This window comes from Epinephelus fuscoguttatus, linkage group LG17, assembly GCF_011397635.1.
Source record: "Epinephelus fuscoguttatus linkage group LG17, E.fuscoguttatus.final_Chr_v1".
Taxonomy (NCBI): Eukaryota; Metazoa; Chordata; class Actinopteri; order Perciformes; family Serranidae; genus Epinephelus; species Epinephelus fuscoguttatus.
Window position 1 is genome coordinate 18,910,601 of NC_064768.1, and position 25,478 is coordinate 18,936,078.

Genomic DNA, 25,478 nt, shown 5'->3' on the forward strand with positions numbered 1-25,478 from the left:
GAGGTACTAGAAAGCATATAGTAGATGATTAAGAACATTCACATTATGGTGCAACTCCACAGGGTAACATTTAGATATCAGTGTGTAAGACTTTCAGGGTTATGCACTTTGAGATTGCCTCCTTGGCGGCGCCTGTGTAATTAGTAGTACTGAAGTCATCAAAGTGCACCAACTAAATGGAGCAAAGCGCCTCCAACAAACCCTTCACCTTTCACAAAACCAAGGCTGACTGCTGAGAGGACGAATGGAGGGAGAATGCTGTACACAGGTTTTAGCTTTCACACAACAAACAATTATTTGCTGTTAGACGTTGGGAGAGTGTGAGACAGTAAGAGGAAGAGTGATACAAAGAATGTAACAATATCCAATAACACTTTGAGAACAGGTGAATGAACGGCTGACATATTTTCACACCTTGTCAATAACTGTGGGCCTGATTCTTTGTGGTCCTTGTCCTATTAAACTGCATTTTTTTTTTATAGCAGTAACAAAGTGTGCAGTAATGTGTGCCTTTGCTTTACATGTCTCTGTATGTGAGAGCTGACAGCGAGGTGAACCATCAAACTCCTTCCTCCAACAAGACTCGTGTAAGTGCTGCATTTCTGCTTTCAAAACAGCACACAGATGAACTTTCAGAAACAACAGTGCTGTTAAATAAATCAAAAATACCCCTGCAGCTTAGCTCAGCGACAAAAGTGCACTGTAACAGAATCATGGATTCAGCCATTCTTCCCTTTTTAATTAGTACACATAGACAAAAAAGCGGTGTATTGTTTTACAATACACAAGATTATACAAGATTAAAGTTTTACAGCCACACTAACAAACCAGTGATGCTGCAATGCTCTTTACGCAACAGCAACACATTTTGCTAGATGTATATACCACTGATTTTTGGAAAGGCCATGTTTTTGCCTGAATCAAGAGCGGTCACAACTTTTTGGTCTGAGGATGGTGCTAGAGAAAAGTTGACTATGGTAACCCCTTAATGAGATTTTCGGATATTGTGTAAAGTTAGGAGCATCAGCGAGGCAACACGAATTTTAAAAGTTATAGCTAGAGAAGAAATTGTGTAATTAATAATAATGTCCATTTCTACATTGCACTAGTGTTGTGCAGCATGTTTACAGACATGTCTGTCTGGGAAACTAAATTAGAGTGAAGTCTGTGTTTATGTCCGAAGTTACAACTGTGCTTCTTCTTTTGCAAGAATCCACTGCACGGAAATGAAAACAACCAATCAGAGCCGAGAAGTCTCTCACACAGCTGTCAATCATGTCAATCACTGCTCAAGAACTGTGATCATCTGTCACAGTAGGCAGCGTGTTTAAAATGAATCAATATTCTGTTACTGCATTGCTTATTTCTCACCTCAAATGATTTCAGACACACACTTTAGTGTACTGTTTGGCTGTAAAATGAGAAAGTTTGCGACCCGGCCACCATGTTGAAAACCGCCGGGCCAAAACCAAGCATCTCCCACTCATTTTACAGCTAAACAGTACACTAAAATGTGTTTCTGAAGACGTGAAATTCTTTATCTGTCTCATGTACTACTGTCAGGATATACAGTTGCAATAACTATGACATTTATTTTTATAAAAGTTACCAAATGTAGCTCTAAGGGATGAACCACAGGTGTGCTGGGGAGAGGAGCACACCAAGGGCATCTGGTGGACAGGTGGAGAATGGTACAGTCAGGTAAAGCAAACAGAGGTGGTATTACAGGCTTCAGAAACACCCTTAAAGGCACCAGGTAAGAGGTGGAAGACATTGGGCTGACATTGGGAGATGCACTGGGAAAACGTAACAATGGTGGAATCAGGAGACAAGGTTGGAAAGTGGCAGAGAGAATAATGAAATTGATGTAATTACAGCTGACAGAACACAAGGCAAATGATGCAAAGAAGAAACCAGTGACTGGGGTAAGATTCAGTGTACTGATGTTATGGATCAACTAGTTTCCCTGTTACCTGCTTATTGAATTACTACTCATCTTACGGTATTATTCGCCTCAAGGAGCTTTACAATCTGTATATCTGTTTGAAAATCTGCTGGAAGTCTATTTTCCTGTTAAACAGATTATTAATGAGTAAGTCACAGCTGTGGTACAACAGTCGCCTCGTTTGAGTCAGGAAGTACCCTGCCTTCCAAGGAACGTAAGCATGAAGTAGCTTTTCTTTTCATGTAAGAAAATTAAATGGCTACAGACACTTACACTCAAGTCTCCAGAGCACATTGCAAGCTAATTGGACTAATGTGGTTAGCATTATTTGAAAGAATTGTGTTTCTCCTTTACAAGCGAATTACTGTGTGTACTGTAACTCATAACAAGCTTGGAAAGAAGCATCTTCTCTTTGATTCTGTTTAACTAACACCAAAACGTAACCTCCAAACTAACGTTTCACATCACAGCCTTTGAAACAAGATAAGTCAAGCAGGGTGATTCACTTCATGAGATTCTCCAGGACTGTGAGAATGAAAAATAACATACATTAAAGTCCGGAAACAGGGCCGTATATGCTGCGCAATGGTAGATATCAATTAATCAATCAATTATTTATTCGTCACATGGAATTATACAAAGTAGAACTCCAGTGAAATGTGATCCCATCAGCTCCTTAAACTTGTGCAGTGGAATTTAGTCATTTTGTGTGTTTTCTCACATTGTTGGCTGCTGCTTTAAATTGTCCATGATTCTGGATGGCTCTGCTAATGGTTTTTGGTTGTAGAATGATTTCACTATCCACACATCCCAACCTCAACATGATGGCTGCATGGGTGCTCCTCACACGGGTAGCACCGCCTCTGCAGCTGCCTCTAAACTATGGCAGTTATCCACAACAGAAACAGGGCATCGCCTCTCAATTTCATCTTCACACCAGCCCTTATTCACTGCAAAGCACATGCTTCTTCTCTGGCCAGAGTCCTCTGCTCTGTTAGAACCGACATACAGAAAAAGAGTCACCTGGTTGCATGGTGCTGTCCAGGATTTAGCCAAATTTCAGTGAATCAAAGGATATTACAGTTTCTGATATCCTGTTGGGAACTGATATTATTTATTTCCAACTCTTGGACAATGGCTAGCAGGATGCTACTTCAGCTTGTGTCCACCATTTCCTCTCTGCTTACTGATGTTTACATTTTATAACATTGACCTGGCAAGCTAGCAGAAGTCGGGATAGGGAGAGTGTACAGACTGGTGATTGATTTCCTCATCCTGATGAGTGACTCGCAGCCACACAAAACGACCAAAAAAAGCAGCACCAAAACCAGCAAAATAGACGTACGAGCCTAAATTTGGCACAAATTTAGGTGAGCTGACAGAGAGGTGATTGGAATCATAAAAATGTGTCCACCAGTAGAGATTCGGGGAAGGCTATGTAGCAAAACAGGGCAGCAAATGATGATGCTCGCCTGACCTTGTGATTCTCTTCCAACTGCCTTGCAAGGTAATGTGATTTTGGCAGACATGAAGAAATAGAGCAAATTTGTAAATACAAAAATTAGTGACACTTTAAATTATTGTTCTCGGGAACCTTAAAGCCGTTGTCTCATGTGAGACTGTTGTTTTTGTTTGTATAGAAGTTCCAAATAAAAGAAGAAAATGTGAATGAAGTATGGTACAGTGGTCTTGAATTTACAGCACAATTACTGTATCATGATTTATATTACCGTGATACAAAATTACATATACCATAATAAAAGATTTTGGTCATATCACCCTCCCCAACATACAGTATACGTTAGGGGTGGGTGATATGTCGATACTCAAAGTCACGTGGTTTGTTCCACATGGGATGTATGAACTGACTATATCATGGATATCGAGTATTAATCAATCGTCATCATTTACTAAAGCCACTGGCACGATACTTGTTTTGGCATTTTGGTTCTCTCACTCCTTCCAATGGCTCTCTCCCTCTCACAGATACAAAAAGGAAAGAAAAAAAAAAAAGACTATCAAACACACACTACCCCGCCCATCCAGACCAGTCTCTTTCCTAGACTGAGCAGGTGAGGTGTGTTTTTGCAGACAGTGAATATCTAATTGTTTTTGGACCACCGGGACTTGCAAATATTATTAATATACAAACTGGATAGTTCTGGATAGTTAGTTTGTTTCTTGCTCTCAGTGAATAAACCCTCATGTTAAATGACGCTGCTGTAACGGTTTAATTTACCGCTAACTGCTAACCTCAAACTGTTCACAGCAAGAACATCAACACTTCTGGCCGGAGACGAGCCGAATGCTTCAGAATAGCAGTACTTTATTTAACTTTATTATAACAATGCTTTACTCAGTTTTATTATAATGGTGGCATGTTGGTACAGTGGTTAGAATTGTTGCCTCACAGCAAGAGGTTCCTGTTTCAAACCCAGGGTGGGGGAGCCCCTCTGTGCAGAGTTTGCATGTTCTCCCCATGTCAGCGTGGGTTTTCTCCAGGTACTCCAGCTTCCTCCCACAGTCCAAAGACATGCAGGTTAACTGGTGACTTTAAATTAGCCGTAGGTGTGTATGTGAGTGTGAATGGTTGGTTGTCTCCATGCGTCAGGCCTGCGATAGTCTGGTGACCTGTCCAGGGTGTACCCTGCCTCTCGCCCAATGTCAGCTGGGATAGGCTCCAGGCCCCAGGCCATATCGCCCAACCCTAATATAGCCCTGATATATATATATCTATATATACAAACAAAGACCATATTGGACCCAGAAATCTAAGTTACAAGTAGTCTGTGAGCAGTTCAAGTATTTGAGAGGATCTTTGAAGGCTGGAGTTATGGGTTAAGGAATTAACATAAGGTCCTCATTAGTATATAAATAATAAAATCTGATTTAGCTAAATTAATTAGGGTGTGTTCCTGTGTGTATGTAGCCATGGGCCTCACGCCTTCATCAGAATAGTGGAGGCCTCATCATCTCTTTTTTCCCCATACGGTTCATGTTCAGCCATCGCTCATGCCCGTATTGCATGATTGCACTGAAGGACCAGTATAATCAGCCATAATGCTTTACAGATGTTATGGGTGTTTTTAAAGCCAATACTACAGCCCCAGGCAGCCATATATGAAAACCCATCTGTGCACGGATGTCAGTGCATGTGAGTGTGTGCGTGTCTGAACGTGTAGCTGAAAACCAGGGCATGATCAGAGTGAAACAATATGAATTAAGGTCACATCTACAGCTCAGTATGTGTGATTTATGTTCTCTGCTTTGCCCTGTCATTGACTAATCACCTGAACAAAAAGTAACAGGTGCAAACTGATTTTCTGAAGAGCGATTTCACAGACGAGACGCTCCGAATTTGCAATTAAACACAGTCAAGACACAGCGCTAAGCCAGCAATGACATGTAAATATGACAGTCCATATGATCAGAACAAGAGAAGACACCCCTTTAAATCCCTGCGAGATCTGCCAGCACCCTTCCTAATCCACTCTCCAACATCTCCCATTGTGTCCAACATCTAATATCAACCACGAACCGCTGCTAAATGAAGCCTGGTGGCATACCACAGCCAGGAATTTGCATGGACCGCCCGCTCTTGTGAAATAGGAAATGAAACATGCGGAGGCTTGGAAGCTCTGTCAGATTCTGGATATTCCTGTGGTCTGGCTCTCAGGATCCTGTGGCCCAGGCCTTTAATTCTTAATGGTGGAGAACGCCAAGCTCTGGTCACGACAGGAAATGCCTGCTAGGTGAAACATCCGCCCAAAAAGCATTCATTTAAAAGTGTCAAACACACACAGTTCCCCTCTGAACCTGATTGGTGCACTGGTAAACAAAGTGCTTTGTCATCATGACCATGCTCATTTGGTTAGAATCCAGTCAGCTGCAGCAACATTTAAAGGGACTTATTTTTTACAACCTGAACCCGCTTCTGTTAAAACCAGATTTATTTGAATAAGGACAAAAGCAAAGGAATACACCTATTTGAAAAGTGTGATCTTCTGGGCTTCAACGCGTGACAATACAAACATGGTGTCAAACATGTAATTTACACTTCCCAGTTAATTTTTTTTACAACCAGATTTCACTAGCACTGTCAACCAGGACAGGTGTAGCCCAAAAAATGATCTACATTTCTCAAAACAGTATGGACAGGGTATCTACATATTTTTTAAATTAGAAATGTAAAGACTTTTTAGACCTCAACTAACAGGTTATTCTTTTAGGTTAAAATGCAGATCACAGCAACACAAGGCATACCACTGCCACCTACCACGTGGACTGTATGCTGAGACACATACAGTGAAAACATAGGTTTTTCCTGTACTGATCTTTTTGGGTAGATTTTGGGCTAATCTGCTTCCATAACATGTCTTTCAGTCTAGTGGAAAGAAAATGTCCAGTATACACACTTAGGTGTTTATTGTGTTCAGATTTCTGCTCTGTAAACGTCTGCAAAAAGTGCGTATTTAAGGAGAAAAGGCTTCATTTGCATATTTAAACAAAACATTTCAGAAAACTTTTATTTTTTGTCTTAATGTGAACTGGGGAAATTTCATGGTTGATATCAATTTGCCAAAATTTTTACCTTATTTTTGTCTTATTCATGTCTTATTTTTTTTGTCTAAAAATGTGTGGAATTTTAGCTTTAAAGGCTGTTTTCTCAAATTATTTTTTTTCGCATACTCTTAACCACAAATCTCTACTTCAGTAGCACTTACATACACCACATTTTCCATTTTTATTCCTGTCTTTATTTTGAAGGTTTTCACAGAGGGGTTTATTCATATATCATTCATAACTTGATTTATATAACATTTTATTCCCAAAAACACTGTGAAAATGACTTTATGGCTGTTGACTGTATTTTATTTTCTATTTTTATTTTTTATTGAGTGGTAGAAAGAGTCCGAAATCACCTTTACAAAAACCTTTGACTCTGATAGGACGACAAAATTAAACAAAAATTAAAAACCTGGCTTTATCGAATGTTCAGATTCATGTTCTGGAAATGTATGCAAATCAGCACATATTTAATTAGATCATGCCACATTTGCTTATTTAAACATACAATTTCAGAAAACCTGTGCTATAAAAAATAACTGTCTTGATGTTAGTAACACACTGGGGAAGTCTCATGGCGATATCTACTAGTTAAAAAATGTTCCTATTCACCTGGGTTGTCTCCCCTTAACACACAAACAAGGTGAACCTGAAGAAATAGTTATTATTGGTTGGTAAAATAAAACATAAAAACTGAACAAAAAATAGGCGTTCATTAATTTTGCCCCAGATCCAATTAAATGCCTCCCCTCCTACACTTCCAGACATTCTAGCACATTTAAGACATTTTTTAGACTCTATAAATATAAAAAACTAAATTTAGATGTGTTTATATTTTAAGGCTCCACAGAGACCGTGATGGAAAACATCTATGATGATGACAACGGTGAAGGTTCTGTGTTTTACAATACTGCATTATAGGCATGGGTATATTAACAATACATAAAGTGACAAGCATTGGGGATACCAGCCTCAATTTACTGTAGCAATGCCTCGCAATGCACAGATAATTACTGTTGTTTACTTTATGCTCCTAACAATTTACAGAAAATAATGACTCAGAAAATGCATTAGTGTTGGCAGGAGTTTTAATGGTTTGATGCATTTGCTTAAATAAACAGAAATTCGACATTAAAAGGTAATTCCAAACGAAAAATGGAGGCAGATACATTGCAAAGACGTGATGGTGTTGATACTGTCACACTGCGTGTGTGTGTGTGTGTGTGTGTGTGTGTAAGTGTTGCTGTGGAGGCGGCAGGGATGGTCGCAGAGGAGGAGGGAGGGGAGGGGCTGTGAGCTAAGAGTGTCATAAGAAGTAAGTGCACATTCATACACAGAGACACACTAACGGCACTCAGTCACTCAGCCTCAGTGTGCACTGTTGAAGCAAATTAAGGAAGCCTTGGCAGCCTTTTAATGGTCTGTCACAGTCTAACAGGTTTAGAGCGCTTACAATGGACCCAGGCACTAAGCCCGACAGCTCGCGCTTAATTGTTCAGAACCTGTGTGTGTGTGTGTGACTGTGTGTGTGTCTGTGTGTGTACTGTTAGAGCCATTCTGTGCCTGTAACTAAAGTCATTGATTCTCATTATGAGGACAGATAAGATAGACACTTCCTGTCTGTCAGTCTGTCGGTCCGACTGCTTCAATGAAATGAGCACTCCAGCTGATATGATGAATGTGGTGCCAATATCTGTGTTCCCGACCACAGTTATTTTAGAGAAAGTGATCCTAAACCCGAGGTATTCATGCACAGTTACATTCTCATTTGGCTGAGGGTAGGGAGTTAATTGTGTGGCTATTTCCACAAAAAGGAATTTCAAATAAACCATCCTCAGACAGAAACAAAGACATGCAGAGGCACAAAGCCATAAGTAGATTGAGTTATTGACTCAAGCAGCCAATGATAAACAAAACATCAAGTGTCTCAATTTTCAAGTGGTGCCTGAAGAAATCAACAAAGCAAATAAGACCATTTGTTTTTCACTCCAGAACCCACACTCTATCAGCAAGGAAAACGGGCCCACAAAGGACGAGGTGGCGGTGCTTAAAAATCCTGCTAAATGGTTGGAGATTCTGAGCTGTGTGACCTAGAATATGTTTGACAATTTTCTTTTAATTAGGCCTTGAAGACACGACTCATTCCAACTGCTGTCCCGAGAGCTAAATTAATTACTGAGACAAAGCCCATTCTCGCTCATGGCAAAGATGAATCATTGCAGTATTTGGGGAATGAGCAATGCTCTTCATTCAAGGGCTGATGAAAGAGACTCACACTCTAAAATGTAAGCTAATGTACTCCATCATAAAGTCTCCATGAGGCTTCCCGTGCTGCACCACACATGGACAGTACACATCGGCATCTGCTGCCTGTGCTATCAGGGAATTCACTTTTTGTCTGCTCTTCTTTTTGATGAATATTTCTTTGAAAATGCATTAAAAGAGACAAACTAGGACTGTTGTGATGGTTGCACTCATCTCTCTCTTTATTTTCCCTTCAGTCTAACCCCACTTGCATCTTCACTCTCAATGGTCTGACCATTTTACCGTCGTGGGTGATCCACAGATAACAAGCCTCAACTCAACTGCCTCATGCAGGCCATCAGCCAGCGGACGCGCCCTCACCCGCTGCCAGCAGGCAGACCATTCATTCAGCTAAATGACTGTGTCATCTGTCAGCCAGTATAAATGGGTGTTTGTGAGTTATGGCTAATTAAGCTAATCACAACACCAAGGGTTGAGCCAGAGCCCAGGCCCCACAAAGAGACAGATGAAAAGGTGAGCTGGTTGCACCTACACCTGATGAATACACCAAGAGAGGGAAATGCAATATTTTTCCAGTGATATTTTTAATACTCTTATTCTTGTCAGATATAAACAAACAAATTGTGTCATTATTAGTTTTAAATCCTAGTTTTGGTTGCTTGTAAAACACAGCAGAGCAGTACTTTGCAATCAGGGATTTGCGTTCTGCCTTGTTTGTCATTTCTGTCTCTTCATCTCTCTCTGATTATCACCTATTTCTGAGCACTCCTGCAATGTCCCTTTCTGTCTCTTTTCTGAGTTTTCAGACCTTCTGGAGATGTGCCAGGAATCCCTACTAGCAGGTTTGTATTGACTGAATGATTGGCCAGTGTGTGCTCGGCAAGTCTAATGGGGTAACAACCTGAGTTTGCCCGGGCGACACCTCAGGATTAAATTGAAGGGTTCACGGGGATGTCCATGTCCTCTGATAACAGAGTGATAACCCACTCAAATGTTTTCATTAGGGGAAAAATGTGTCTTGTTATCTATGCCTGATAAGATGAGAATTCCCCATACAGAAGTATAACATATGGAGACGGTTGGCCCGCAAACAGTTCTTGCACCAATTCCCCAGCAGTGGAGTATTTGTTATCCTAAAGGAGAGAAAAGCTAGTTTTGTCCTCTGCTGCATGTGTGTCGGTGTGTGTGTCTCTATCTGTATGTTATGAAGAGAGATGAACTCTGCAGCAGCACATAGACGCAATGCGGGCTGGCCCTTGAGTTCGAAATCTATCCCCAGTTATTCCTCATATATCTTGTCACAACAAGACCAAAGGACTTGCACTCCCAGACACGTCACACTTGCATCTGCATGAGCTCCGATTAACTTGGTTATAAGCACACTACATGGACGCAATTAGCTGAAGCAGACCACACTGATAATGCAGCTTCTGACAGTTGTGTGCAGTTAAATAGTCCAATGCAGCTATTAAAGGTGCTGTATGTAACTCTAGAGAAAGATAGATGATTGCTGGGTCTCATTCCCAGGTCGTTCTGGGTTGGTCATCAGACTGAATCACCAACCCAAAGCGCCGGTATTAGATGACCTTGAAATGAGACTCAACAGTCAACTATCTTTCTCCACAGTAACATACAGCACCTTTAAGCCAGGCCAAATGCTGGGAATGAATGGTATGTACTGGGCTGATAAATTATTAGGCAATAATGGGGAAGATACATTGTGTATTATTACAATAATAAAATTACAGTCTATAATACGTAGACTAATTTCTTTCACTGACTTAGAGTTGGTTTGTAATCCTCCAGTAACACAGAGAAGAGGAAGAAGAACACGAGGGCATGCTGCCTAGAAAGCCAAACATGTCATCACCGGTGTCTAACTTTTTCACAGCATCCGAGGACAACCCAATTGCACCAGGGATCTGATCCCAGACTGGCCAACTCCCTGCTGGATCAGCTAACTTTCTGTTGCTGCCATTACACAGGTTGGATGCAGAGCTCCAGAATCGTCTTTGCTCTACTCCCAATGAACAGCTGAATCAACGCCTGTCCGGTAAGCATGAGCTAACAATGCAGCAGCGGCTAACACCCGACAACGTGCTGTTAAACGGTCCCAACAAACTCATACTGACACCAAAATGAAAGGACGAGCTAACAAAGCAGCAGCAGCAGCTAACAATGGACAGCAAGCTGTTTAACGATCCCAACAAACTCATAACAACACAAAAACTTCTCAACTCTGTCCGTAAATCCGTAAATAACCGTTAAGTAACATTAGTCGTATGATGCTGCAGCTAGCCCTGTTTGTTTTAATATAGAGGGACGTACTTTACTTTTTGTTTTAATTACTTTACTTTAATTACAGATCTATTTTTGCTCACTATCACATAGCTTTTCTTGCCCTCTGGTGTACATAAACTACACATTATTAACTTATTTTTTTAAATACAAAATTGTGAAATTGTGGGTTATCTTATCAGGATCAGCCAAGAGAAGCAGATAATTATCATGTATCAGTATCAGCTGAAAAAATCCATATCCTGCATCCCAAACACATAAGAGACCATGATTCCTAAGCACGCCCAACATGCAAAATAATGAAACACTATCACAAGCATGAGTAATAGCTGGACTGCAGAGACCAAGATGACTGAAGCAATGTTGGAAACATCTGGATATTAAGCACTTTGGAGATAATCTGTTGAATGAGGACACATACCATCAGAAATGAAACAGCTCAGAGGTCAGATAGAAAAATATGTTTATATAAGCAACGACAGTTGACTAAGAACACATGCTCTGTCTCAGCAGTGTCTCACTGCTTCTTGTAGTCACACACATGGAAGAGTCACAAAAGGTAAGAGGCTAGTCCAAGAGCATTTCTCAAAGCTAGAAGCCATCTACCAAATATCCCAAAGCAATACTCCACTGGCAGGGTGAAAACTCAATTTACAATGTCTACACTTTACCTGACATTGTATGTTCACTCCATTATTGCTATCACCCATAAACAGGCTCTGTCACAGCAATTAGTGGAAAGTACCTACACAGAATGTTTCCTTTCTTTGCCATTGTGCTTGTGATCAATTCTCCATAGACCAGAAAATCTATAACGTGCAGCTTAGTCACAGCCAAAGCAATAGGAGCCTGTGCAGCCCATGTGGCTTTCAGTAAAGAATCCAATAACACCAAGCGCAATCATTAGTTTGTCAGGTTTTATTACACTAAAGTACCTGAAGGCTGGTCCACTCACCACCGCTGTTATCTAACCTGTTTAGCCGTTAATAGTAACAGGAATGTGCGGTGGGACACTTGGCATCGTTCAGTCACCACAATACATGTGTCTCATGCTCTGCATCTTCCTCTCTCCTCCCATCTCACTTTCCCTTCTGTGTTTCTCTCTACTTGTTTCTCTGCCTGGGTGTGTTCCTGCACAGATTGTAGATGCAAACGTTATATTTGCGACAGTGAAATCACATCTGCAGTTCTCTTTCACTGCTATTGTTGTTTGTAATATTTACAATTATGTTGTTCACTTAAACAATCAATATACTGTACCTATTATTACTATTCCACTGGTCATCAGTAACTTGAATGCGCTGTCATCCGTCATTGCAAATTCTGGCAGCTGTCAAACAACTGTTATCTGTTTGTGGCTCAGTCGATGTGGCGTATTGTCCGCTGTGCAGAGGATTGTGGGTCAGAATAGCCAGAAAAATATGCTGGCTGGCTTCCATACTGCAAAATGTGACCAGATGTAGTAGAACAACCTGGTATTTCTGGCTGCATTTGACAACACACTAAGACTTGTTTTTTGGCATACAATATTGTATGGTAGTATGGGTATGGGAGGCACAGTCAGTCTGTCTGTCTCATTTGTATTTTTCGATGTCTACATCTAAGTCTCTGTCCTTTAATCAAATTAAAGATGATTAAAAAAAATGCATGTTAACTTCTCTTGAAAAGTCATAACAATCAGAAGTTAAATCCACTCTTTGAGGCACAGCAGTGCTTTGAGCTAAATGCTATGACTATGTTTAAATGTATAGTTTAAATGTGCTAAATTTTGACAGTTTTCTATGAGCGTTTAAACACCAAGAAAATTAGTTGCTAGGAACAAACCCAATCAAAACCAAGTGTTAAAGCACCCCAGTCTCTTTAGTGAAAGGTGTGTGCTTTGCACCTACAACAATGCACCTCGACTACCTCCCTATGACTTCTGTACGGTGCATGTCACATTTCCTGGACTGAAAAATTAATTGTTGGTGAACAATTCAGGCAGCAATCATGTTTCCACTAAAATGAATCTTCGTAGGATATAAAAGTATTTTGTGCGAGTAAGCTTTGCATATTCACAGTAAAACAACCCCCCTCTTTGACTCTCTTTCTAGTCACAGCTCCTGACTTCTACATGACTTTCTCTGCTGCTATTTTGTCATTCACCCCCCCCCCCCAACCACCCACCCACCCCCAGAGGGATCTTCATCCCACCATATTAAGAGTGGAAATGTATCCGCTTCCATTGTAATTACAAACTCACTGGAGGCAAAGCTTCTTGATCTCTGCTGGATCCCCGCTTGCTTTTCTTTTTTCCTTTATTTACTCACCTCCCTCAGCCGAGAGGACAGACACATGCTGAGCTATCAGTTCTGTTTTTCTTCCCTTTCTGTTGGGCATTCTTTGCATCTAATATGCCTGAAATTACAATGGCATTTAGGGAGGCAATAAAAGCGGTGACATCGATGGGCAGGGTGTTTGAGAGGAAAAAGAGACAGGAGTCTGCATTCGTTTGTTCGGGAATTGTGGGGACTGCTGTTCCATATACAGTGTTGCATATGAGATGCTATAAAAATGCACGAGACTGACTCAATGGCTGGAAGCATGCCTTTGTTTACTGTTAGTGTCTGGATTAGCCATCTCCAGGCACTGCGAATCCTACTTGAGGCCAAAGTGTGGATTCATAACAGCCCAGGATGAAGGCTTGATAGTGGGGGAGAAATTGCTTTCTGCAGGGACGAAATGAAAACTGCTGAAAAGAAAACAACCATCCCCACTGTCCCATGAAAACAGGCCAGTTAATGCCAGCGGAGTCTGCTACAGTTTGAGGGTGGGGGGGTCAAGATGAGGGCAAGCGTTTGATGACCCCGTAGTGATCTGTAACCAAGACCAGCTAAGAGGGTACTGTGTGAGATGTGTGGCCGCCAACAGCCCACAAAAACAAAAACACACACAGGACAACAAAGTGGAGACAAGACAGAGGTTCGTCTGATGTGAAATTGCGTGAGAGTGCTGTCTGTTTCAAATCCATTCAGGGAATTTTTTACACCATCAATCTCCTGTCTGCTGGCTTTGTGAAACACCCAATGTTTATTTCCTGGAATGTCTCAGACTGTGAAGCCACTTTTGACTCCAACACCATCATCAAGTTTGCTGACAACACAGCTGTGGTGAGCCCTTAGATAACACTGAAAATGCCTACCTGAAGGAAGTAGAGGATCCGACTCTCTGGTTTCAAGACAAAAACCTACTCCTGAACGTCAAGGAGCTGATAGTGAACTGTGGGAAGACACAGGAGGGAACAATGCCCCCCTTAATACCAACAGGTCCTCAGTAGAGAAGATGGACAGATTCAACTACCTTGGTGTCCACATCACTAAAGGCCTGCACTAGGCACTGCACACTGACTCAGTGGTGAGGAAGGCAAGGCGGAGATTGTTTCATCTCAGATGCTTGCCCATGGAGAGCAACATCACTGCCTTGTAGGGACACCGCACCGAACAGGACCACAAAGACTTTTAAAGAGTGTTTCACTTGGCTGAATACACACCTCGTCTCCACCAAGCAGTCCAGTTGTTTTCTGGTTATTTTTGCATTACACTGTCAAAAGTTATGGATGGTACCAATAGAAGCAATGTATTCAGTCCTGTTTTTCGTCACCTCTCTGTCGAGGTACCTAGCACACTGATCCAGGACTAAAAGACAGAGCTAGAAACACTACAGTCTGTTGACTGGCCGATAGAAAATTGTCACTCTTGCTCTACAAGGACTGCTACTTTTAAAAAATCCCATCAATGGCAACAGAGACTCGAATAGGATTGACCCCAAGTAAGAATTTTCCTAGTCAATCAATAGTCATCATTTAGGGCCATTAGTCGACTAGTCGCCCACATGTTTATGATATAAATTGAATTATTAAAACATATATTTTCTGCGGGGCAACACAATGGTTTGAGTTGAAGGTGTGAGAAAGAACAGTATCAGTAACATTGTTAACACTGTGCTACATTACAGAGAAATACAAAACCGTACCAATGAACCTTCATTAATATAGGCCTATATTTTATCTACAAGTGCATGTCACACACTGAGCGAGCCGCCTGTTAATGACGCTGTTGGCTAATGGGCATGTAGCTTCTTGCATGTTTCAGATGATACGTCATGTTTGTAGTCAACGAATGAGTTTATACATCACCTTGGGTTCGTCCTTCACCTTCTCAAAATGGTCTCACACTTTGGATTTCCTGCCCAACATGTTATTAACTAGTCTGTGTAATAACCGCAGGGACCATCCCTGTAGGGGTCGTACACATGCAGCGTTTTCAGCTGCCTGGAAACGCAAGGTTAGGCACTGGGCGCTACTCGTGCCTTTTTTGTGCCAGCTTTAAAGAGCACGGCCTCATGTTGTGTCTGAGCAACCTTAACAAGCATTATACAGCCTATTTACCTGAAATCCTGTGTGCAGAGCTGATCTTCTTCCAGGCACTGTTTTTAAGTGTGTAGGCCTATTGTCTGTGGGACAGATGTAAACCTCTGGGTAGCCATGCACTAGCATGATCAACTTTTCGGCATTTATCAGACTGAATATTTACAGAAGAAGGGAGAGACATCTGTCGGCTGTGATTGGTTTGTGACGTGACTCCTGTCTGACTGCTGAGCGTGGCCTCTTCCTGTGTCTGTCCTTTACAATTAAATTCCCACACAGTCCAGTCATAAAGGTTTTGATTTATTTTGAGAAGACGCAACTTCTAATAGAGTTTCACCTTTTTTTTTTTTGCTGTTGTTTTTTTCTGCGACTAAGCGACCAATGAAATCTTGCTGTCTACTGACCTTTCTGGTTGACTAACGTTAAGTCGACTATTAGGGGGCAGCCCTAGACTCTAAACACTCCAGCCTGTCAATTTTTGTCCTGAAAATGTCGGTGTGCAACCCTGTTCTGTGAAATCATGTTTCTCCGCATCACCCATGCTGAGGAACTACAACAAGAGCTGGATGGAGCAGTGATGCAGCTATTACCATCTGGTAACAACCCCACCTACATTTAAAAGTAATAATTCTATACATTAAGGTACGTAAAGGTCAGGTACCTGTCCTGGAGGTCCTATACCAAAAGGGTTTGGTGAAAACACACCGGGTGCTGCAAGAATAAGGCCAGGAGAATCATTAAGAATCACAACCACCCAGAAACCACCCTGCTAAGGTTCAATCAGTCAATCAATTTTATTTATAAAGCCCAATATCACAAATCATAATTTGCCTCACAGGGCTTTCCAGCATATGACATCCCTCTGTCCTTATGACCCTCACAGCGGATAAGGAAAAACTCCCCCAAAAAAACCCTTTAACGGGGAAAAAAACGGTAGAAACAAAGGTTGAGTGGTACCAGAAACACCAGGCCAATACTAAGGTGCTGGCGGCGGACTCCGGGGTTTTTTCGGACCTAATTGTATTGCGGAGTTTTACACAGTGGCGACCGGATCTTTGCTCTCAAACCACAAAAAAAAAGTGATGGCACAACAGTCTCCTTCAGTACATTATTCTATGCTTTCTTTTGATTTTCACATTGGCTAGTCATCCTGTTTAATTTGTCTTCTGATTAAATCGGAACCATTGAAACAAGTTGTAGGAAGCCTCTGCAAGTAATTTGTTGCTGGCAGACACTCTGTGCTGCAATAAAATGGTTAATCAGCAGTGCCGTGCACTGTAGAGCCGATGCGCTGCTGGTTCTGCCGGCCTGAATAGAATATAATGTCTATAGCCTTACTGTTGTGTGCAGCCTTTATAGACTGAGCTGAGTTGCCTAGTGATGCGTGGGTCGACCCGTAACCTGCGGACTCGCAAATGGACCTGCAGGTCGGGCAGCAGTGATCATCTGTTAAATCGGTCTGTAAATGATATTTTGACATTATTATTAAAATCTATTAATCTCTAATCTATTACTGTCATGGCATCCGAAGGTACTGATGCGTTGAGCAGGTGACAGTCCGCGGTCGTTTTCAAAACACACTTGTGTCACGCACTCCAAAAGAAACTTGTTGAAACTTTAAACAATAATTTATTGTACAAAACGGGGGAAACAAACATTGACAGAAACAGTTGCATAATTCATATTAAATTCAAAAGATAACGAAAAAACAGCTACAAGTTAGAGGGAATAGTGATAAAGTGGTAAAACTTGGCATTGATCCACAGCCTCAGAAGGATGCGCTCAAGCGTGCCACGCGCACAAGCTCCGTTGGTAGGCTATACTATATTTTCACATTTTTAACAATGCAATTTAAAAGTTTTGATTTTTATTGATAACCTACATTTACCAACAACAAAAAGACTACATTTAGCACCAAAAAAATATGTTACAAAAAAAGTAAATAAAAAAACGAATATCGAATACCAAATTTTCATAACGAATACCCACCCATAGAAACGAATATTCGAATATCCGAATATTTGGGTACAGCCCTAATGCCACTAGGATCCTAAATGACGACCGCCCTCCTAAACAATCAGGCACTGTGAATTCATTATTACAATCATTTTTTAATGCACAAAATTAAAGGATCTGACAGGATTACATTTGACTGGAATTGCACCTTAAATTATTTTGTTTGACAAATAGATTGATTGATTGGTAAGTACACTGCCATAATCTTAAAGGTGCATTGAATATACAGCACACTGCAGGGAAAAGAGTATGCGATGTGAGTGCAGACTCGAGCTGACTGCCCAAAATAGCTCTCAGGCTTCGCTTCATTTAACAAAATCAGCCAAACTTCTGTGGACACTTTTCAGTCGGGTTGAGGTTGTAAATACTGAGTTTCAATACTAGGCCCAATTTAACACAGCTACTGTATGTCTGGTGAGAGAAGTGCTGAGTCTGGGGATGGACTGTTTTGCCACTCAGAAAACCAAAGACCATGCTTAGTCAGAGGAGGACAAAAGTGGCTTCATGTTCGTTCAGCTGTTGGAAAAAACAGCCCAGTTAGGTCAAAGAATTCGGATACTCCTTGGTCCTGTGTGTAGATGTTGATGACGATGACTGTGCTCCCCCCGGGGCTGTGGCGCTAAAGAAAAGAAAGGGCCACGATGTTCCTAAAAACATATGACAGAGCTCCACCACAACTACAACCACAGCCGCAGCGTTTATGTCTGTGTTGTGGAATGTTCTCTGTTGTTGCTTCCTGTTTTTGTGCACAACACGGTTTAAAACACCCCTGCTCCTCTTTGACGGAGGTGGCGCTGGTAGAAGCAGTGACACTGGCAAAGGTGATGTTTGTTAGCGACACACAACTGCATGAGCACTCAAACATAATTTCCTGTCTGCTTACTAAAAAGAGCCTAGGTGTGAATGAATGTGTACCTTGATATCACAGGAAAAGCATAAAAGGAATGCCAACCAGGAGCCAACGCACAGTGATGATTATCATATCTAAATCCAATTTCTTCACTCACTGCATGCAAGGACTTCAAGGGAGTCTCAACATGTTGGCAAATAGGCAGCTGGGAATTTAAGTGGCACGTATGTAAGATGAGAGAATATCAGAGTGTTGTAATGGAAATAAAAGAGAATGAGAAAAAGATTTAGTGTGAAGCCTTGTAAATACATTTATTAGAGGAAGAAATACTGAGAAATAAAAACCTGCCAAATCTTTGTTTCCAGCTCTGTGACTGTGACAGCAACATGACGACAATAAAATTCCTCAATTTGGCTCGTGCCTGAGTTCCAGTCACACACCGAACGTTGCATTAGAGAACCAGATCGCACCAATAAAGTCAAATCAAACGGATTGCAGAACAGCAATTAATTCCAAGGATAATGACAAGGGAAGCCGTCCAAAAGTGTCTCTACCTCAATTAGTCTCTCATTGCACTGTCGATGCAGACGATGGATGAAAGAAAAACAAATTAAGTTGCAGGGAAGAGAGAGCTGGAGAGAGAGGGAGAAAGGAAGAGATAACGCAGATGAAGGAGGGAGAGGGGTGGAGTGAGATACGCAGTGAGGGCTTGAGAGAAAGGGTGTGGGAAAGAGGGACAGATTAAAGGGAGATAGAGGAAAGAGGGGAGGGAGATGGAGAAAGAGAATTTGCTGTGTTCCTAAGAGCTTTCCTGATAGTAACGGCCACTAATGGACACCACAGAGGGAGTGATTAGAAAGGAAAAGCTAGACAGGAAGAGCTGAGAAGTACAGATGTGAGTCACGAGAGACAGACAGACATCAAGCAAGACGAAATCTGCTGTACTCACAGCTGTATGGGCTGGGCAGTAGGCGTAGCTCGTGTGCGGGGACTGAGAGTGATGCGGCTGTTGGTGGTGGTGGGATAGGTAGTGCTGCAGATTTGTACGGGTGAAGGACGGGCCGCTCCAGGCCCCTTGACCACCACTGCTACCAGTGGCTGCTGCCTTACTGCTGTGGTAACCTCTCACCGCTGCGCTGGGCTGGTGGGAAGGACAGATAGAAACAAAATGAGGACAGGAAATGGAAATGGGAAACAGAAGGTCAGGGAAAAGGGAAAGGAAAGAGGTTAGTGTGGGTGAGAGACAGAGAAGAAGAGAGGAACTGTGCGGGAGTGCAGTGACAAATGTTACCGCCAAGAACATCAATAGCATAACTGCAAGCAGCCTCCACTCTGCAGCAGGCACGCACTGACAACTGACTGCCCGCTCACTGACCTGTATCGAAAGAGAAAGCAGGACGTGGTGTTGATCTAAAATCTCCATACCAGAGCATCAAGATTGTTCTCACACTTTCTTTTCACTCATTTTCTCCCTCCCTTCCTCTCTTCGAGCGCCAGATGTTGTGAAACCCCCCTCTGTCACGGTCGAGATGTGTTCTTGCTGGAAAAGTGCTGATTGGTTTGATAAGATGCTTGGATTACAGGCTGGCAATGGGCTTCTCAGTGTGGCATTATGTATAGGGTATCAACAGGGTCCAGGAAACACAGGGCTGAATCTGCTGACAAGCTGGCTTATGCCACTCTGAGATGAGTTACCTGGGCTGTCATGGCCGTTGGAGCACAGACAAAAAAATACAGGACACACAAATGCTGATCTGTGGCATTTTGACAAGAACTAAGGCAAGCACCATGCACACTTAGCCATTTAGAGTTTGTTTTAACCTGCATTAAGCCTCCAAACAGCAGGTATTACTGCATTAAGTTCATAGTGTTTGTTAGCTTGTCAGTCACAGAAAAGTACACTTGCTGTCCAAAGAAAACCATGTATCTCAAATTTGATTCTCTAACACTATAAGCACTGTCACAAAGCTGGGAACAGAGCAGTATTTCAAGCTTTGTTTATATCTAAATAAAGAAAGACATGCAATCTAGAAAACAAGATGGCAGCCTCACAACTAGGGATGTCACTGTGAGGAAATAAACTTGTGACAATGCAGGTGTGCCCAATTGCACCAGATATTTGACAATAAAAGACATTCATTGATGATGTTCAAAATCTGTAAAGCACTGTATGAAGTTTAGGGTTGGGTACCAAATCCCAGTACCTACTAGACCGTATCACAATGCAGATTCTGGTGCCTCATTTCGGCACCAAATTGTGTGCGTAGTGAGTGTGCAGCTAAAAGAGAGAAAGCAAGAAAGAGGGAGAGCGTATATGTGACTGTGATGTGTAACAGCGAGGTTGCAGCAACCAGAGCAGAGAGTGTGAAGATTAACAGAGCAGTGCAATGTGTGTACAGTTTAGGCTATTTCTCACTGTATAAACGCTACAACTCTTCAAGGCCAAAGACAAGTTTCTGTGTCTTGCCTGTCACTTGCTGAGTAAAGTGAAGGGTAAGCAAGCAAAGCTAGCCTCTCATTGGAACCTGACCAGGCTCACTTAAGATGGACTGTTAAGGTGGATCAGCTCTTCTCATTGTCGTGACAATCTCAACTGATCCTAAACAGACAGTGGAGCTTTGTCTCACAACTCAAATCTATTTTGCTTTTATTAGTACTGTAACTTATTTAATGTTTAATTATAGCTGAGTTTGGTTTTGTTTATTCTGTAAATCCATGTGAATATGTTGACAGTGTTTTGTAATTGTTCATATATATATATATATATATATATATATATATGTTTAAACTGTTAAGAGTTAATATATTGTTCAACTTTCCTTTGAAGTAAAAGAGTACTTCTTTAATCTTGCACCGCTACTGTCTTAAGTTACTATTAATGCAAACCAAACAAGTCCTACTGCTGCAGTTTCACATTAAAATCAATTAACTGGCAAAACATGACTTGACCTTTATTATGAAGTAATAAAGAAATGCAATGTGTTCTTCAGTGAAATTAGCCCTGCCACTATCATACATCAAAAATGTGTCTACAAAACAAGATTACAGTTATTTTCAGCATTTGTTGTCAACTGATCAGTGTGAAAATTGCAGTGACTAATGACACAAGAGGAAGCAGCTACAGCGAGCTGTTAGATGAAGAGCTGCAGGCGACAGGCTGCACACCTCCAACTTCTGAGTGATGAACACAACTCCTTTTCCCTCATTAATGTTGTCAGGTTCACTATTAGCATTGGTTTAAATATTGCCAAATGGGCTCTTTTGCTTTGACACTAAATCCTCCACCAGCATCTTGTCGGTCAAATCTTACTACTCTTGTAACAGGATAAGTGAAAGCTGCGACTATGCTGCTGCTGCTGCTGCTCAGAGCAGACACTTTTAGTTTATTATTGTGGAGTCTGTTGTTTGACAAATTAATTTAAGAAAAGAAAAACAACAGTGTGGGCGACAGGCAAGAGATCAGCCCCTCCATGATGTTGCAATGTTGCTACCACAACTTTTAACACGAAGTCAACCAATCCCCATGAACTCAGTGCAAGTTCGCAATTTTGTCCAATGACCACATCGCATTTACCAATAAAAAATACTGCTTTAGACCATGCAAGGAAATTTCTTAATTTTCTGCACAAAAGCGGGGCAAAACAGACAAGACAAACCACCACAACCACAGCCGTTGCATCTAGATCTTTTGCATGTGCTTTAAGAATTAAGGTTAGTCAGATTGAATATGCGCGGTTAGCAGTAACATTAGTGAGGTATGAATCACAAACACTGAACAGTGCAGTTTTTATTCTAACTGAAACAAGTTGCCTTTGTTCGCAAGGCAACAATTTTTGCAATTTTCACTTGCTCCCACAATTTCATTGCACTAAAATCCAAGCTAAAAACAGTGCAACATAAATCGTAATTCTTTAGAAAACCTGCCTTGAAATCAGACATTTGATGCCACCACAATCCAAAAAAATCCTGCGAAATCCTAGAGGGACTGAGGAATGTAATTGGTGTAGGCCCAAACACCACGCAACAAAGTGTAACACCAGTCAGACTGAGGACGGCTGCAAGCCTACTCACGACAGTAAGAAGAAAAGCTCCTTTGTTGTTGTATTTTGCTGAACAACAAGCAAAAACTGGTGTACAGTACACACATTTTGAGCAGCAAACATCCTAAACAGTTCTGAATGTTTTCCAGTATCATAAATTTAAAATTTTAGGGTTTTGGACTTCTGGTTTGGCCAAGAAAGCACTTTTAAGACAAACATGGAGTCTCAAAACTTGCCATGGGCATTTTCCACTACTCCCTTACATCATACTGCAGACAAAACAATTAGAAAGTCAAAGATGAAAAATCATCTTCAGTTGCAGCCCAGAGAGTTTAAAACACACTAATCTGTGTTTAATGTCTTAAACAGAGATCTTACAGAAATATCAGAACAATTATTTTAACTAATAATAAGGTTTTGATTATTTTACAACTGGTGCTCTGATCTTTCTGGTTCAGATTTCATTACCTCTGCGAAAACACGACATATGATGTCATCTACAGACCATTAACATGATTTAATTTACATTTGTGAATGGTGTGCAGAGCAAAGTCAAACCACCTTGAGTGAAGCACAGCTGTACATCACTAGTGAGCATTAACAGTCCCCTTTAACCCCTGTTGGATTTTCACTGAGGTCAGAGGCCATCCCACACAGGGGATACCGAGGGGGGGGCTTTGGCAGCCATATAGACTCACAGCTGTGCTTAGAAAGATTGCCAGTCTCGAATTCTTCATCACGAAAGAACCGGAGGGGGAAAACGTAAGCCAAAGTTCAGTCTAATACATACAATATATAACGACAGGTTTAGGGTTCATGTTAATATGAAACAGGAGGAGGCCGTTTCCCCCAAAGCAGGATAAATGCACTCATACAGTACCGCATAGAGTGCACAGAGAAGCCTGAAAGAGGCCCACTGGTGTAATAAAACTGAAGGTTCTGGGGGAAAAAAAAGACAAGTATGTGAAATGCTGATTTTGAATCACCAGGTTTTGTTCGGCATCAGAAATGGAAACTCAAGAAGAAGCGAGTTTGTGTAGATTTTTTTCCTGCTTTTGTCAAAGACATCAAACACACTGAGCTGCTATTTTCTCTCGGGCCTTAAATGACAGATTTAGTCATAGGGTCAAAATTTGAGAACTGTGTGTGGGCAGGATATATTGTACTAACAACACATCAGCATTTAGAACTATGCCTCACTGATGCAAGTTATTGAGTGCTATAGAGACATTCTCACGCTATTATACAGCCACTGTAAAAGCCAGAAGCGAAGGAACACCACCAAGTATGGTACATTAAGCTGCATGGGCACAGCCGCTTCTTTAACGCAAGTATTCACCAGTTCATAGAGTTTAAGTGCCGCCCCAAGCCAAAGACAACCTCCACTGGCCTTATAAATGAGGATTATTCAGCCAAAGAGGAGGCGTTTAGAACTAATGCATCTGCGCCCATGTGTTTTGTTCAAGACCCCATCTCAAGGGAGAAATAGCTTTTAAATATGTTTCGCACATATAAGTTACATAAGATAATAGTCATTGATGAAAATGTTTAAAGGCTTGGTTGCTATGCTGTATAAGTGACAAAATATCCGCCCCTTGTATCAAAGGGGCTAAGCTGTGTTTTACCATGAGGCTGGGATCCGAGGGTCTTGACATTCCTCGACTGGAATGCATGATTGGTCCCCGGACTCAGATTCATGTCACAGACTTTCAGCGGCTCGTCAGAGAGCTACACTCTGCCCATATTTCTCCATTTTATATAAGGGCCAATCGGATCTGGTTACTCAAGGTTTTTCCTCATCTGAGGGGGAATGTTTTACATGCAGACAAACAGATGTGTGTGTATGTGGTGGCTAGTGTCGGCATGTGTTTGTGAGTGCATGAATGTGTTTATGTTTCTGTGTGTGCAGCAGTTGATTTGCTCAAAATACACAGAGGGGGATGACGAGGAAGAAAAACACCGTTTTCACCCATTTTTTTTCAACACTGGCAAATCATATTCTTTGTGTGTGTGAGTATGTTTTGTATGTCTACCCTTAAGAAGACATTTTGTCCTTTGGAGCACAATTTAAGGGTCAAGACTTGGTTTTATGCCTCCTAAGTTTAGAATTACGGTGTTTCCCACAGAATGAGACTCTAATTGAAGTGGTAGGCAGCAACTTCCTGTTGGCGGAGAGGCTGCAGGGTGCTCTAACTGGTGCCATGTCATTGTTCCAACTGCGCATTAATCCAAAATCCAATATTATACAGGCTAACACCCCAATTAATGTCCCATTGAACCAATCACCATTTGTCCGCCAGCCCGTTTTGAAAACAAATGCCCATTGCTCTGAAGAACCAAAAATACACACTCTCACTGTAGTTAGAAAGATTCAAGGTCTGTTATAAATCAGGCATGCCGCAATATTTTTTTCCTACAATTGACAATGCATGACCTTTCCTACTCTGCCTCTGATTGGCCTACCCTGAAATTCCTACCCTAACCCAAACCAATCTCATTTCTCATGCCTAAACCAATTTACCCAACCCTAAACCAATTTAACCAACAACTGCAGCATGTACTAGCCAATCAGATGCAGAGAAGGGAAGGTAGTGCCTTTGCCATAGCAGAAAAAAAATTGGCACTCGAGAAGGTGTGATGATCTGTTTGAGAAGGTGGGGTTTTTTCACAGGAATGGGCCTCCAGAGCAATGTGCGTCTGTTTTCAGGAGAACGGGTAGTTTGGCAAGACTATTGGGGTTAGGGAATAATGGTCAATCAGAACAATGAGCAGTCCCCCACTAGCTAGCTAAATCATGTCTCAGATGTGGTCTAATAAACAGTAAATTCATCAAATTCAACTACATTTAGCCGGCGCTATTTTCTAGCTCTCATATTTTGCGGGACCTATGTGAGCACAGTTTCCATGGGAATGCAACCATTTTCATCTAAAGTAAGGTGGAATAACGAGAGAAAGGGAGCGTGAGAGGGAGCGGGGTGCGCACCTCCAAAAACAGAAATAAATATGTGGCGGGCAATAATTATATGGTGGCAGGCTGCCAAAATAAATAAATGTATGGGAACCCCTAAATTAGGTTAAGGCTCAGGTTGGGGA

The 25,478-nt window shown here is 41.5% G+C and overlaps 1 protein-coding gene across 1 annotated transcript in view; it reads right to left on the reverse strand.

The window, feature by feature from the left end:
- The window catches only part of rbms3 (RNA binding motif, single stranded interacting protein), a 382,296-nt gene that overhangs the window by 278,253 nt on the left and 78,565 nt on the right, over positions 1 to 25,478 (reverse strand). The window contains exon 3 of the mRNA XM_049601753.1: positions 19,295 to 19,486. Within this exon, the coding sequence (XP_049457710.1) occupies positions 19,295 to 19,486 (192 nt within the window). The remainder of the gene's footprint in view (positions 1 to 19,294; positions 19,487 to 25,478) is intronic.